We start from the raw sequence: 15,538 nt of genomic DNA on the forward strand, positions 1-15,538 counted from the left end.
TATCTTCTTCTAAATTTGCTATCTACAATGTCTCTGGGCCCTAATATCTCATCCAATTGACCATTCTTTATGGATGAGCCTGAGCAGTGACTGCTAGTGACTGTTCAATCACTGAGGTGAAAACAGCACAACTCAGCCCTATCTCATCCAATATTTGCACAAGGGCACTTTCCAGTAGCAGATCATTTGACTGTAACCATCGGTGGGAAACTTGGCTGCTCAGCTACAATCTTTTGAACACTAATGAATTTGTTATTGAGTGCTTGATTTGCTTTGAATTGTTGTCCAAAATCCAAAAGAATAAAAACAGGCAACAGCAGATGGAATCTAAATAAGTCACTTAGTCAATTCAAAATCACATATTTGCACAACATAATGACATAACTTGACTGTGATTTGAGGTAATTTAAAGCATTGGTGTTGATAGCAATTGGCTTTGCAGCTTCACGACCTATTTAATGTGCTATGTGTAAAATAGTGATGCTTTATCATAATTATTGTTTTTAAACCTTTTGACTGTAAACTGGGTCTGCAGCAACTCCACCAAAACTCTGTGGCATGAAAATGTAGATTCTGCATCAGGCACATTAAGTGTTGCTAAACTAATTTCTACATTAAAAATGTAAAGTATAAAAATACCACTAAAAATGTGACTTCAATTATAATAAGCTTTAATTGAACCATAATTGTAATGCAATATTAATAGTCTCAAAAAGTATACATAGCAATGTTAATTTGGGAAAAACTCAGCAACATACAAAAAAGATAAAATTACCATTTAAACACATTCCATTCCTCAGGAAAAAAATAAAACAAATAAGTTGGATTCAATAAAAATTATCTATTAACAATAGTATTAAACAGTGTACTAAATTAAACTACATGAAACTGCTAAACAACCAAATTAACTAACCTTAATATTTTTTGAAAAACAGCAAGCTGGTGCTGCAGGTTATTCACAGTTCACATTGAAGTCCTCCAGAGCAATGGAGCTATGTATAATGGAGGTGCAGTACACCTTGATGAAGAGGGCCTTTAAAGTAAATAGGCCAACACTAATCGGAAAGTAATTTAATTTATTTTAATAAGTGCTTTGAGATGCTTCTCAAAGATGTGATAAGGTTGTATATAAATGCATGTTCTTACTTTCTAAGTGCTGGTCAGAAATGTAAAAAAAATGGGGCAGTGGCCTAAAAAAAACATCTGAGCAGTTGAGCTGAAGGATAACAGAAAAACATTCTTTCAGTACCAGTCGGGCAGTCAGAGAGGAGATGGCATCCATAAAAAAATAAAATGGACTTGAATCTGAGGATAAGCAAAATTAGTAAATATTTTACTTCTTCCAAGTATTCACAAAGGAAGACATGAGCAACATGCAGCATGGAGGCCCCAACCTACGAGAGACCATCAGCGGCAGGTCGGGGCCATAAAAGGTGCGGCGAACAGCGGCCTGGGAGCAATGTGGAGGCCCCAACCTGCAAGAGGCCATCAGCAGGTCGGGGCCATAAAAGGAGCGGTGAACGGCGGCCTGGGTGCAGCATGGAGGCATGCCACTACAAGGTACAGCATGAGCTGGTGCAGGAGGGCAACGGCAGCGAAGAGTGACGTCAGCAAGGTCCAGGTCGGTGATTGGCGCATGGGCAGATGCAGCAGGAGCTGTGAGAGACTGTGGAGGGATGTGATCGGGGCCCAGAGGAGGCGTGAGTTCGGGCCCAGGGGCAGCAGGGGCCAGCCCACACTGTGATATGTGTGCGCACTGGGTTCGTGCAGCAGAGCAGGTCTCCAGTTGTCTTGGGTAATCCTTGCCACTGGACCAAGCCCGTGTGGTTGCTGGTGTGCAATGGCCACCACGCGTTAATAAAAATTCACGACAGGGATCTTCCATCCTTGCGGATATAGTTTGGGTTCTTCTTTCGAAACACCTGTGAACTCATCCTTTTTTGGGGTGTGGAAGCAAGTCATCCTCGTTTCGAGGGACTGCCTATGATGCTCTCTCCAAACAAAAATATCCCATGTATAGCCAATGACGTTTCTATATATGAAAAGGATGTTTTAGACAGACTAAATGGGCTTGAAACAAATATATCCCCAGGGATAGATGGTATTTATTCCAGTATGCTGAGAGTTACCAGGGAGATTTGTGAGGCACTGACAATAATTAAGATGGTGTCAGTGGGCACAAGGATGATAGCAGGATGTTGGAAACAGGCTATATGGTGCCCATATTCAAAAGAAGTGACAACATAGGCACAGGCAACAATAGACATTACTTTTCAATAATTCTATATTGGTTACTGTTGGTTTTTAGTAAGTTAGAACACAAAGCAATTTGCCCCAAATCTATTTGAATGAAAGAATTTCTGCATTTGGGTAGTTCCAGTGTTAACTCAAGAATTAGTCAGAGATTTGATGTATAACCTGCAGTCTATCTGGCTTATTTTCAAGAATAATTGGCTGCTCACACATCAATAGATCATCTTCAGTCAGGGAGAAGCTTTGATCTGAGCTCACAAAGTTTGGGATGTCGAATTTTCTCAGGCAGTTCACAGAATCATCTGAGTTGTCACTTTTTCCACCTCTTTCTTGAGCGGGAAGGTCACTGTTCCCTGGTCCAGATGCTTTGCTCACCAATTGTTGCCTTTCCAATATTCCAACCTCAGTAACATAGCAATGAAAGAGAGACCGGGACTCTTCACTTGCAGGGTGGGAAAAGGCTTTGTCTGTTTTGGACATGACATAATTAACAGCAAAGTTGTTCATTCTGTGTTGCTTTGTAGGAAGGTCCATATTCCTGCTAAAAGAAATTGCAACTTTAGAACAAACATTTCTCAGATGAATGTAACATACTAAAGAAACTTTACTTTGGCTAGACATTAATTGTAAATAAACTGAAATACCAGTTAGTTATTTGTCCATACTGCTGAAATTGAAAATTGCAGGTGGCAAGTAGTTTTTAAAAATAATGATCAAAGTCGATCCATTACCCAATGATGTTCCAGCTGAGTGCAGATAATGACTTGCTACGAGCAATTTCCACTTCCGGCATAATTTTTCTGCTGGATAACTAACTAACTGTATTTCATTTTATCTATAATTCCAAATAATTTCTAGCCAAAGTAAAGTTTCATATAATAGCCACATTGGCCATTCAGGATTTAATTTATGTAAGAACATAAGAAGATAAGAATTAGGAACAGGAGTAGGCCATCTAGCCCCTCGAGCCTGCTCCACCATTCAATAAGATCATGGCTGATCTGGCCGTGGACTCAGCTCCACTTACCCGCCCGCTCCCCGTAACCCTTAATTCCCTTATTGGTTAAAAATCTATCTATCTGTGATTTGAATACATTCAATGAGCTAGCCTCAACTGCTTCCTTGGGCAGAGAATTCCACAGATTTACAACCCTCTGGGAGAAGAAATTCCTTCTCAACTCGGTTTTAAATTGGCTCCCCCGTATTTTGAGGCTGTGCCTATATGCATAAGTTTTCAAAAAAATTGTCCTGTCTACATGAAGGTGCACAAAAAGCAATTATCTTATAATACGTAAGTTAATAAATCCATTTGGTCAGCCATAATTAAACCTAAAGGAAGCTGGAGTGCTGATACTCATTACCTAGTTAAAGCATAACTGAATTGATTGAACAATATTTAACAGCCTTGAAGGGTGAAGTGGTTATTCTTGAAGGCTATTTACGTTACAATAATTAAAGCTTTGTGGTGGAAATATATACTTATTTAAGTAGAGGAACAACAACTTGCATTTATATAGCACTTTTAACGTAGTAAATGTCTCAAGATGCTTCAGAGGAGTGTTATCGTTAATTTGACACTAAGCCAGTAAGTAGATATTACAACAGGTAACAAAAAGCTTGGTCAAAGATACAGGTTTCAAAGAGCATCTTAAAGGTGGAAAGACAGGTGGATGGGTTTAAGGAGGACATTCCAGACATTCTGGCCTCGGCAGCAAAAGGCACAGCCAGCAGTGGTGGAATGATGAAAATCATGGATGTGCAAAAGGCCAGAATTGGAGGAGCGCCGAGATCTCAGGGTTGTAGGGCTGGAGGTGATTACAGAGATAGGGAGGGGCGAGGTCATGGAGGGATTTGAAAACAAGGAAACTCATTTTAAAATCGAGGCTGATCTGGCGACTCCAAGGTTGTACAGCAATCTCTCCACAACAAAGAGTACACTGGATAGTAAGGCAACAGAAAGAAAACTCTTGAAAACCAAATATTCTGGTCCCAAAAATCCCTGTGGCAGCACATCACAGCACAAGTGCCCAGACGCCAACTGCTGACCCTGCCAATGGTTCATTGTGTCGGGAGAGCTACCACATTTTATGTGCCTTTGTGGCTGGGGTGCATTTAGGTTCCCTCCTTTCACCAAAGAAGCAAGAAAGTCCAATGAAAGAGTACTGAGCCAAAGGGCCATTGGGTCGCCTCCCACCCCCCCACCGCCCCCCCCAACTCCTGGAAGAAACGTGTAGGTGCCCATATAGACACTTTGCAAAAGAGGGTGCTTTCAAAATGAAAAGAAATTCATTTGGAAATGTTTGCAGATCCAGTCCTCAATCTGGCCAGGACCCCCTCGGTGGGCCTCATAATCGCCAGTGGCTCGGCTGATATGACTGGGCTGACCAGGTCTATGTGAGGCAAACATACACAGAGTCCCAGAGGAACTATGAAATGAAATTATCAAGGAACATAAAACAAATAGTAAAATGTTTTACAGGCACGTCAATAAAAAAGGAAGGTTGGAATGGGAATAGGGTCATTTAAGGGATAGACAGGATAATACCACAGGTAACGATAGAGAGATGGCAGAAATATTAAATAATTATTTCATTTTAGTATTTACCAGGGAGATTGAACACGTCGACATGACATTGGATGATGAGATTAGTAATGAGATAAGTGCATTTAAAATAAAAAGAGGGGATATATTAAATAAACTAATCAAACTCGGAGGATAAAACCCCTGGTCCGGATAGATTGCATCCACGCATTTTAAAAGAATCTAGGGAGGAGGTAGCAGAAGTATTACTATACATATTTAATAATTCATTCGAAAAAGGTGTAGTGCCAGAGGACTGGCGGATAGCGAACGTAATACCTATATTTAAGAAGGGGGATAGAACATGTCCAGGGAATTATAGACCAGTCAGCTTAACATTGGTAATAGGAAAGATAATGGAATCCCTACTAAAGGAGAAAATAGAACATCCAGAAACCAAAAATATAATAATCAATCGTCATAATGGATTTCAAAAGGGAAAGTCTTGCTTAACCAACCTCATTGAATTTTTTGAAGAAGTAACAGAGAGAGTAGACAATGGTAATGCAGTAGATGCAGTTTATCTAGATTTTCAAAAGGTGTTCGATAAGGCACCACATAACAACTGATGAACAAGGTCAGAGAATACGGAGGTACAGGACAAGTAGCAGAATGGATAGCGCGTTTGGCTTCAAGACAGAAAGCAGAGAATAGGGGTAAAAGGTAGCTATTCACAGTGGCAGAAGGTGGGTAGTGGTATCCACGAGGATCAGTGCTGGGGCCACTGTTCACAATTTATATTAACGATTTAGACTTTGGAATCATAAAACACAATTCCTAAATTTGTGCATGACACCAAATTGTGGGGGGGGATAGTCAATACTGAGGAGGACTGCAACAGATTACAGGAGGACATTAATAAACTTGCAAAATGGGCATATGATTGGCAAATGAAGTTTAACACAGATAAATGTGAGGTATTACATTTTAGTAGGAAGAATAGGGAGGTCACTTATTACTTGGAGGGTGCGAGTCCAGGTGGGGTAGAGGAACAAAGGGATCTGGGGAGTACAAAATACACAAATCACTAAAAGTTGAAATACAGGTTAGCAAGGCTATCAAAAAGCAAACCAAGCACTGGGGTATAGAATTGAAAAGTAGGGAAGTTATGTTAAACCTGTATCGAACCTTAGAGCACACTTACACTGCATACAGTTCTGGTTGCCAGATTATAAAAAGGATATAGAGGTGCTGGAGAGGGTGCAGAGAAAATTTACAAGGATACCAGAAATGTGAGGGTATATATATCGGGAAAGGATGAACAGGCTGCATCTCTTTTCTATTGAAAAAAAGCTGAGGGTGACCTAATAGAGGTCTTTAAAATTATGAAAGGTTTTGATAGAGTAGATACATAGAGAGTGTTTCCACTTACGGGGAAGAGCATAACTAGAGGCCATCAATATAAGATAGTCACCACGAAATCCAATAGGGAATTCAGTAGAAACTTCTTTGGGTAAAGAGTGGTAAGAATGTGGAACTCGCTACCAATGTCATGTATTCAACTATCATTGTAACCCATGTATAAGCTGACCTAAGTTGTACACCTTGAGAACATTGACCACAAGGGGGTGAACTTGTGGGAGACACTCCTAACCTGGACTTTCAGGTATAAAAGGGGAAGCTCCACCCACCTTCATCACTTGAGGTCTTGGTAATAAAGGTAACTGGTCACAGAGTGACCTTCTCTCAAGTATGGGCCTCATGTGCATTTATACTGTATAGTAAGGACATATCTGTATAGTAAGGACGCATCAACCACAGAGAGTGGTTGAAGCCAATGATATAAATGCATTTAAGGGGAGGCTGGACAAGCGTATGAGGGAGAAGGGAATAGAGGGGTATGCTGATGGATTTAGATGAGGAAAGAGGGGAGGAGGCTCGAGTGGAGCATAAACGCCGGCATAGACTGGTTGGGCCTGTTTCTGTGCCGTATATCCTATAATGTATAATCCAATAATGATCCAGAAACTCCAAGGTTTGGAGTCCACACCCTTTATGACGATTGTTTTGTAAGGAGTTGGTGAAGGCATTACCTGCAACAAGCTCATCTGGAAATTTGGCCACAAAGCCAGGGCCTGGTGGGTCTGAATCCAGGCCTACTTTCCAGCCGTTCCAGTGAAATTACATTGAAGTAATGGCCAAGGATTTTCGAGGCCTCTGCATTTAAGTAAAGCATTGAGAGGTAGCTTTTCATCCTCTCCCCTTGGGAAGTAATCTGGTGGATCGGATCGCCCAACTGTTGTAGAACCCATATGATTTTCATCAATGGACTAGTGGGTTCTATAAAAGGCAGAAAAGCTACCCCACCAGATTACTGCCCAAACAGTGAAGATGAAAATCTACCCAGAGTCTGAAAATATCAGCCAAAAACTGTTCAACCAAAGAAATACATTGCAGTTGTAAATGAAAATAAAGTACTTCTTATTTTCTTTCCGTACTGACAATTTCTTTTCTGAAGATACAATAATTGTTGTAGGAAAATAGCATGATGGAAATTCAATCAAGAATGTTGTCAGGGAAATACTGATCCAATTACAGGACGCAGACAGGATGCTGATCTAGTTAACTAACTGCCATTGTGGCTATTTCTAAGGTAACGGCTCAAGAATGTGGAGTCAGGTGGGCAAACAAGATAAATAAGCTACACGTACTAAATGGATTAAAAGCAAGATGAGAACCTTCGACTATCGATAGATATGCAATTATAATATAATCAAAGAGAATGTGAGCCACGCCCTGGGGACTACCTTCAGGAGCATATGGACAGGGACCAAGAAAAGTATAAGAATGTAACTATACCTACAGCAGGCGGTGAAGAAGGCAAATGGCATGTTGGCCTTCATAGCTAGGGGATTTAAGTATAGGAGCAGGGAGGTCTTACTGCAGTTGTACAAGGCCTTGGTGAGGCCTCACCTGGAATATTGTGTTCAGTTTTGGTCTCCTAATCTGAGGAAGGACGTTCTTGCTATTGAGGGAGTGCAGCAAAGGTTCACCAAACAGATTCCAGGGATGGCTGGACTGACATAAGAGGAGAGCCTGGATCAACTGGGCCTTTATACACTGGAGTTTAGAAGGATGAGAGGGGATCTCATAGAAACGTATAAGATTCTGACAGGACAGGACAGGTTAGATGTGGGAAGAATGTTCCCGATGTTGGGGAAGTCCAGAACCAGTGGACTCAGTCTTAGGATAAGGGGTAGGCCATTTAGGACCGAGATGAGGAGAAACTTCTTCACTCAGAGAGTTGTTAACCTGTGGAATTCCCTGCCGCAGAGAGTTGTTGATGCCAGTTCATTGGATATATTTAAGAGGGAGTTAGATGTGGCCCTTACGGTTAAAGGGATCAAGGGGTATGGAGAGAAAGCGGGAAAGGGGTACTGAGGTGAATGATCAGCCATGATCATATAGAATGGTGGTGCAGGCTCGAAGGGCCGAATGGCCTACTCCTGCACCTATTTTCTATGTTTCTATGTTTCTATTTCTGTATTCTGCAGAGTGCTCCACCTCGTGTGGGCGAGAGAGGCTCTCCGTGCATATGCTCGAATAAAGCTGTACAGAACTCAAGTATCTCTGTCGAGTACTTAAATAGTATTCCACAACAATACTGAAGAATATTCTCCATAAACAACAGTAGAAAAAACACTTACTACACTCGGGTTTGCTTTGCATGATTCAAGTAGTAAACGCAATTGTTCAATGCTAAACACAATGAATGTATAGTTCTTATTGTACAACCTGAATTATTGTACAAAATTGGCTGTGTGGTTGATAATAAAGAGGAATGTCATGGGCTGCAGGAGGATATCAATCTACTGGTCAGGTGGGCAGAGCAGTGGCAAATGGAATTTAATTCAGAGAAGTGTGAGATGATGCAGTTTGGGAGGGCTAGTAAGGAAAGGGTATACAAATTAAGCGGTGGCCACTTAATAGTGTAGATGAACAAAGGTACCTTGGAGTGCTTCTCCACAGATCCCTGAAAGTAGCAGATAAGGTGGTTAAGAAGGCATATGGAATGCTTGCCTTTATTGGCTGAGGAATAGAACAGCAGGGAGGTTATGCTTTAAAAAAAGGCCACAGCTGCAGTTCTGGTCGCCGTATTATAGGAAGGACGTGATTGCACTGGAGAGGGTGCAGAGGAGAATTACTAGGATGCTGCCTGGAATGGAGAATCTTAGTTATGAGGACAGATTAGATCATTGGAACAGAGGAGGTTGAGAGGAGACCTCATTGAGGTGTACAAAATATTAAGGGGCCTGGACATAGTGGATAGTAAGGGTCTATTACGAGGGGGCATAGTTTTAAGGTGGTTGGTGGCAAGTTTAGAGGGTATTTGAGGGGGGCTTCTTTGCACAGAGAGTTGTGGGGATCTGGAACTCGCTGCCTGGAAGAGTGGTGGATGCAGAAACCCTCACCGCTTTTAAGAGATGGTTGGATGGGCACTTAAAGTGCGGTAACCTGCACAGTTACGGACCTAGAGCTGGTAATTGGAATTAGACTGGATGACATTTTGTTGGACGGCGCAGATATAATGGTAAGTACGGCAGGGAATAGAATATAGCCAGGGTGATGATCTGGACTAGTTTCGATCGCCTGGATGGGTCGGAGAGGAATTTTCCCAGATTTTTTTCTCCCTAAATTGGCCTGGGTTTTTATCTGGTTTTTGCCTCTCCCAGGAGATCACATGGCTCCGGTTGGAGTGGTGTGTAGAATGTTTCAGTATAAGGGGTGTCGCTTTTGTGTGGGGTGGACTGATTGGGCTGGATGCTCTTTGCCATTCCGTCATTGTTCATATGTTTATAGGTAACCTTTAGGGCTGCTGACCAAAGGCTGCGTGGCTCTTTGTCGGCTGGCGCGGGCACAATGGGCCAAAATGGCGGCCTCCTGCACTGTAAATTTCGATATTTCGATGTTTCTATGTAATCTGTCATTAGTAGTGCACAATGTTAACAACTTCTAATGCTTTGAAAGACAATTAATTATCTGTGTAGAGCAGTTGAGCTGTGCAACCAGCAATTCCTGATGTTTTAGATAACCATCTGCACTTGGTCAAAAGCATCAATTATCAAACAATCTTACAGTGCAGGAGGCCATAATCATAGAATCATAGAAATCATCATCATCATCATAGGCGGTCCCTCAAATGAGGATGACTTGTTTCCACGAGAGTTCACAGATGTTTCAATGAATGACTCAATGTTCCACTCCTGAACTCCAGTTGAGGGGGTGGAAGATGCCTGTGCATGAATTTTTTCAACGTGTGGTGACCATTGCATATCAGCCACCACGCGGGCTTGACAGAGCTATGCCTTTATCCAGTGGCAAGGATTAACCAGGACGACTGGAGACCTGCTATGCTGCATGGACCTAGTGTGCACACATATCACAGTGTGGGCTGACCCATGCTGCCCCCGGGCCCTCGGCTCTTCTGGGCCCCGATACACCATTGAAGTGACTGGTATATGCTTCCTTTCATTGGACATACTGACCACAAGCTAGTTTTAATTAGGAGGGGGGAAATAAAGTATGAGAGTAAGCTTGCAGGGAACATAAAAACTGACTGCAAAAGCTTCTATAGATATATAAAGCGAAAAAGATTAGTGAAGACAAATATTGGTTCCTTATAGTCAGAATCAGGTGAATTTATAATGGGGAACAAAGAAATGGCAGACCAATTGAACAAATACTTTGGTTCTATCTTCACTAAGGAAGACACAAATAACCTTACGGAAATACTAGAGGACCAAGGGTCTAGCGAGAAGGAGGAACTGAAAGAAATCCTTGTTAGTCAGGAAATTGTGTTGGGGCAATTGATGGGATTGAAGGCTGTTCAATCTCCAGGGCCTGATAGTCTGCATCCCAGAGTACTTAAGGAAGTGGCCCTAGAAATAGTGGATGCATTGGTGGTCATTTTCCAACATTCTATAGATTCTGGATCAGTTCCTATGGATTGGAGGGTAGCTAATATAATTGCACTTTTTAAAAAAGGAGGGAGGGAGAAAACAGGGAATTATAGACCGGTTAGCCTGACATCGGGAAAACGTTGGAATCAGTTATTAAAGATGTAATAGCAGTGCATTTGGAAAGCAGTGACAAGATCGGTTCATGTCAGCATGGATTTATGAAAGGGAAGTCATGCTTGACAAATCTTCTAGAATTTTTTGAGGGTGTTACTAGTAAAGTGGACAAGGGAGAACCAGTGGATGTGGTGTATTTGGACTTTCAAAAGGCTTTTGACAAGGTCCCACACAAGAGATTAGTGTGCAAAATTAAAGCACATGGTATTGGGGGTAATGTATTGACGTGGATAGAGAACTGGTTGGCAGACAGGAAGCAAAGAGTAGGAATAAACGGGTCCTTTTCAGAATGGCAGGCAGTGACTAGTGGGGTACTACAAGGTTCAGTGCTGGGATCCCAGCTATTTACAATATAAATTAACAATTTAGACAAAGGAATTGAATGTAATATCTCCATGTTTGCAGATGACATTAAGCTGGGTGGCAGTGTACGCTGTGAGGAGGATGCTAAGAGGCTGCAGGGTGATTTGGACAAGTTAGGTGAGTGGGCAAATGCATGGCAGATGCAGTATAATGTAGATGAATGTGAGGTTATCCACTTTGATGGCAAAAACAGGAAGGCAGAATATTATCTGAATGGTGACAGATTAGTAAAAGCGGAGGCGCAACGAGACCTGGGTGTCATGGTACATCAGTCATTGAAAGTTGGCATGCAGGGACAGCAGGCGTTGAAGAAGGCAAATGGCATGTTGGCCTTCATAGCAAGAGGATTTGAGTATAGGAGCAGGGAGGTCTTACTGTAGTTGTACAGGGCCTTGGTGAGGCCACACCTTGAATATTGTGTGTAGTTTTGGTCTCCTAATCTGAGGAAGGCCATTCTTGCTATTGAGGGAGTGCAGCGAAGGTTCACCAGACTGATTCCTGGGATGCCAGGACTGTCATATGAAGAAAGACAGAATCAACTGGGCTTATATTCACTGGAATTTAGAAGAATGAGAGAGGATCTCATAGAAACATATAAAATTCTGACAGGATTGGACAGGTTAGGTGCAGGAAGAATGTTCCCGATGTTGGGGAAGTCCAGAACCAGGGGTCACAGTCTAAGAATAAGGGGTACCCCATTTAGGGCCGAGATGAGGAGAAACTTCTTCACTCTGTAGAATTGTGAGCATGTGGAATTCTCTACCACAGAAAATTGTTGAGGCCAGTTCATTAGATATATTCAAAAGGGAGTTAGATGTGGCCCTTACGGCTACAGGGATCAAGGGGTATGGAGAGAAAGCAGGAATGGGGTACTGAAGTTGCATGATCAGCCATGATCATATTGAATGGTGGTGCAGGCTAGAAGGGCCAAATGGCCTACTCCTGCACCTATTTTCTAAGTTTCTATGGTGAAAGAGGTAGGTTTTAAGAAGTTGTCATAGAAAATTACGGTACAGAAGGAGGCTATTTGGCCCATCGTGTCTATGCCAGTGGAAAAAGTGTTACCCAGCCAATCCCACCTTCCAGCACTTGCTCCGTAGTCCTGTAGGTTACGTCACTTTAAATGCATATCCAAGTACCTTTTAAATGTGATGAGTGTTTTCTGCCTCTATCACCCTTTCAGGCAGTGAGTTCCAGACCCCCACCACCTTCTGGGTGAAGAAATGTTTCCTTATCTCCCCTCTAATCCTTCTACTAACTACTTTAAATCTATGCCCCCTGGTTATTGACCCCTCTGCTAAGGGAAATCGATCCTTCCTATCAACTCTATCTGGAACCCCTCATAATTTTATACACCTCAATTAAATCTCCCCTCAGCGCCCTCTGTTCCAAGGTAAACAACCCCAGCCTATCCAATCTTTCCTCATAGCTAAAGTTTTCCAGTCCTGGCAACATCCTCTTAAATCTCCTCTGCACCCTTTCGAGTACATTCACATCCTTTCTTTAATGTGATGACCAGAACTGCACGCAGTACTCATGCTATGTCCTAACTAATGTTGTATACAGTTCTAGCATAACCTCCTTGCTCTTGTATTCTATACCTCAGCTAATAAAGGAAAGCATTCTGTATGCCTTTTTAACTACCTTATCGACCTGTCCTGCCACCTTTAAGGATCTGTGGACATGTACTCCTCTGTTCCTCCACACCTCTGTGTCCTCCCATTTATTGTGTATTCCCTTGCCTTGTTGCTGCTCCCCAAATGCATTACCTCACATTTTGCTGGATTGAATTCCATTTGCCACTTTCCTGCCCAACTGAACAGTTCATCGATATCGCCCTGCAGTTTGGAGCTTTCCTCCTCACTGTCAACCACACAGCTAATTTTTGTATCATCTGAAAATTTCTTTATCATGCCCCTACATTTACATTTATATCATTAATATATACTACAAAAAAGGACCAAATACTGTGGAACCCTACTGGAAACGACCTTCCTCTCACAAAAGCTCCCCACAACCATTATCTTTTGCTTCCTGCCACTGAGCAAATTGTGTATCCAATTTGCCACTCTAACCCTTGGATCCCATGGGCTTTTTACTTTTTTGATCAGCCTACCAGGTAGGACCTTGTCAAAAGCCTTGCTAAAATCCGTGTAAACTACATCAAACACACTGCCCTCATCGATCCTCCTTGTTATCTCCTCAAAGAACTCAATCAGGTTAGTCAGACATGACCTTCCCTTAACAAGTCCACGCTGACTGACCTTGATTGATCTGTCTTTCTAAATGACGGTCCCTCAGAATTGATTCCAATAATTTACCCACCACCGAGGTTAAACTAACTGGCCTGTAATTGCTCGGTTTATCCCTTCCACCTTTTTTAAACCATGGTACAATGTTAGCAGTCCTCCAATCCTCTGGCACCACTCCTATCGCCAGGGAGGATTGGAAAATGGTGGTCAGAGCCTCTGCAATTTCCTCCCTTGCTTCTTTTAGTAGCCTCAGATATAAATCCTAATGATTTATCTACTTTCAAGGATGCTAAACCCCTTAAAACTTCCTCTCTTACTATGTTTATCCCGTCCAATATTTCACTTTCTTCCTCCTGAACTTTAACGTCGGCATCGTCCCCCTCTTTTGTGAAGACAGTCACAAAGTATTAATTTACTACCATACCCACATCCTCCGCCTCCACACATAGATCACCATTTTGGTCCCTAATAGGCCCTACTCGTTCCTTCATTATCCTCTTGCTCTTTATGTAATTGTGAAATATATTTGGGTTTTCTTTGATTCTACTTGCCAGTATTTTTTCATGCCCTCTTTTTGCTTCCTAATTTCCTTCTTAATTTCAACCCTGCACTTTCTATACTCTTCTAGGCTTTCTGCAGTATTGAGCTCACGATATCTGATTTTGGCTTCCTTTTTTGCCTTATCTTATTTACTTTGTATGTACCTTGTCATCCAGGGGGCTCTACATTTGGCAGTTCTACCCTTTTTCTTTGTGGGAACATGTTTACCCTGAACTCCATGTACCTCCTTCTTGAATGTCTCCCACTGCTCTGGCACTGATTTACCTTCAAATAAATTTTCCAGTCCACTTTTGCTAAATCACTTTTCAGCCTAGTAAATATAGCCCATCGTGCCTGTGAAAGAGCCATCCAATTAGTCCTGCTCTTTCCCCGTAGCCCTGGCAATGTTTCCTTTTCAACTCCCTTTTGAACGTTATTAGTGAATCTGTCTCCACCATAATTTCAGGCTGTGCACTCCAGATCATAACAATTCACTGCATAAAAAATTCTCACCTCGCCTCTGGTTCTTTTGCCAATTACCTTAATTCTGTGTCCTCTGGTTATTGACCCACCTGCTGGTGGGAACAATTTATCCTTGTTTACTCTATCAAAACACCTCATAATTCTTTTATTATCTCCTGTGAATATTCTTAAAATATACAATTGTGGCTATTTCAGGGGAGACTTTCCTGGATCTGTGCCCTTTTCGAGTACGCTTGCATTGATTCGCCAATTTTACATTATTCCCTGCCCCCGGGTGATTCTCCAGCTCCTGCTCATATGTAACTTTTGTGAGGTAAGTCTTATACTATACCTGTAACTTTCTTCCTGATACCTTTAAAATAAAATGTGCTGCAACAGCCCAACTTACTCTTGATGGGGTGCTCCTGCCTTTGTCAGCAACGTCAACACGAAAAACATAAAAATGACAAAGACTGCCAGACCCACCCAAAATCCAATCACAATGGAATCTGAAAAACAGGATTTTGTTTTTAGTTGCTGGAATCTAACATTAACACAGTTGGAATATTTGCTTCAAAAGAACAATCTTGTAGATTTCTAATCAAATAATGAGCAGGTCAGAAATGCTATTAATAAATGATGAAAACCAGTTTTACAGTCCAGGGGCTGAGAAACCCTTCTGTAAAGATTCAGGGAGAGAAGATTATACCCTTTAAAGTACCAATAGACAGCTCCTTCTCCTGAAGCACTTGGTACAACAGGTGGAAATTTCTTAAATCTTGTAACACCAGCCAGCCACCACTGTCTCAGACATGACTGGTTGACATGTGGACCCTTGCAATGCCCAGCCTACAGAGGGCTAGCACCACCAGATTTCTAACTGGCTGTCAGCGAAACCCTGCCACTGGCCAACAAATCACTTGGGAGTGGCAGGTTCGGTGTCACACCTCTGAAACAAAGCACATGTGGCAGCACTAAGCTACCAACATTCACCCATGGCATAATAAAGGAAA

The 15,538-nt window shown here is 42.1% G+C and overlaps 1 protein-coding gene across 1 annotated transcript in view; it reads right to left on the bottom strand.

Moving 5' to 3' along the window:
• Nucleotides 1–2,394: 2,394 nt before the first annotated feature.
• The window catches only part of mrap2a (melanocortin 2 receptor accessory protein 2a), a 48,400-nt gene continuing 35,256 nt past the window's right edge, over nt 2,395–15,538 (bottom strand). The window contains exons 2-3 of the mRNA XM_070884535.1: nt 14,935–15,034; nt 2,395–2,794 (exon numbers count right to left, since the gene is read on the bottom strand). Of these exons, the coding sequence (XP_070740636.1) occupies nt 2,395–2,794; nt 14,935–15,034 (500 nt within the window). The remainder of the gene's footprint in view (nt 2,795–14,934; nt 15,035–15,538) is intronic.

Source organism: Pristiophorus japonicus, chromosome 7 (genome assembly GCF_044704955.1).
Source record: "Pristiophorus japonicus isolate sPriJap1 chromosome 7, sPriJap1.hap1, whole genome shotgun sequence".
Taxonomy (NCBI): Eukaryota; Metazoa; Chordata; class Chondrichthyes; family Pristiophoridae; genus Pristiophorus; species Pristiophorus japonicus.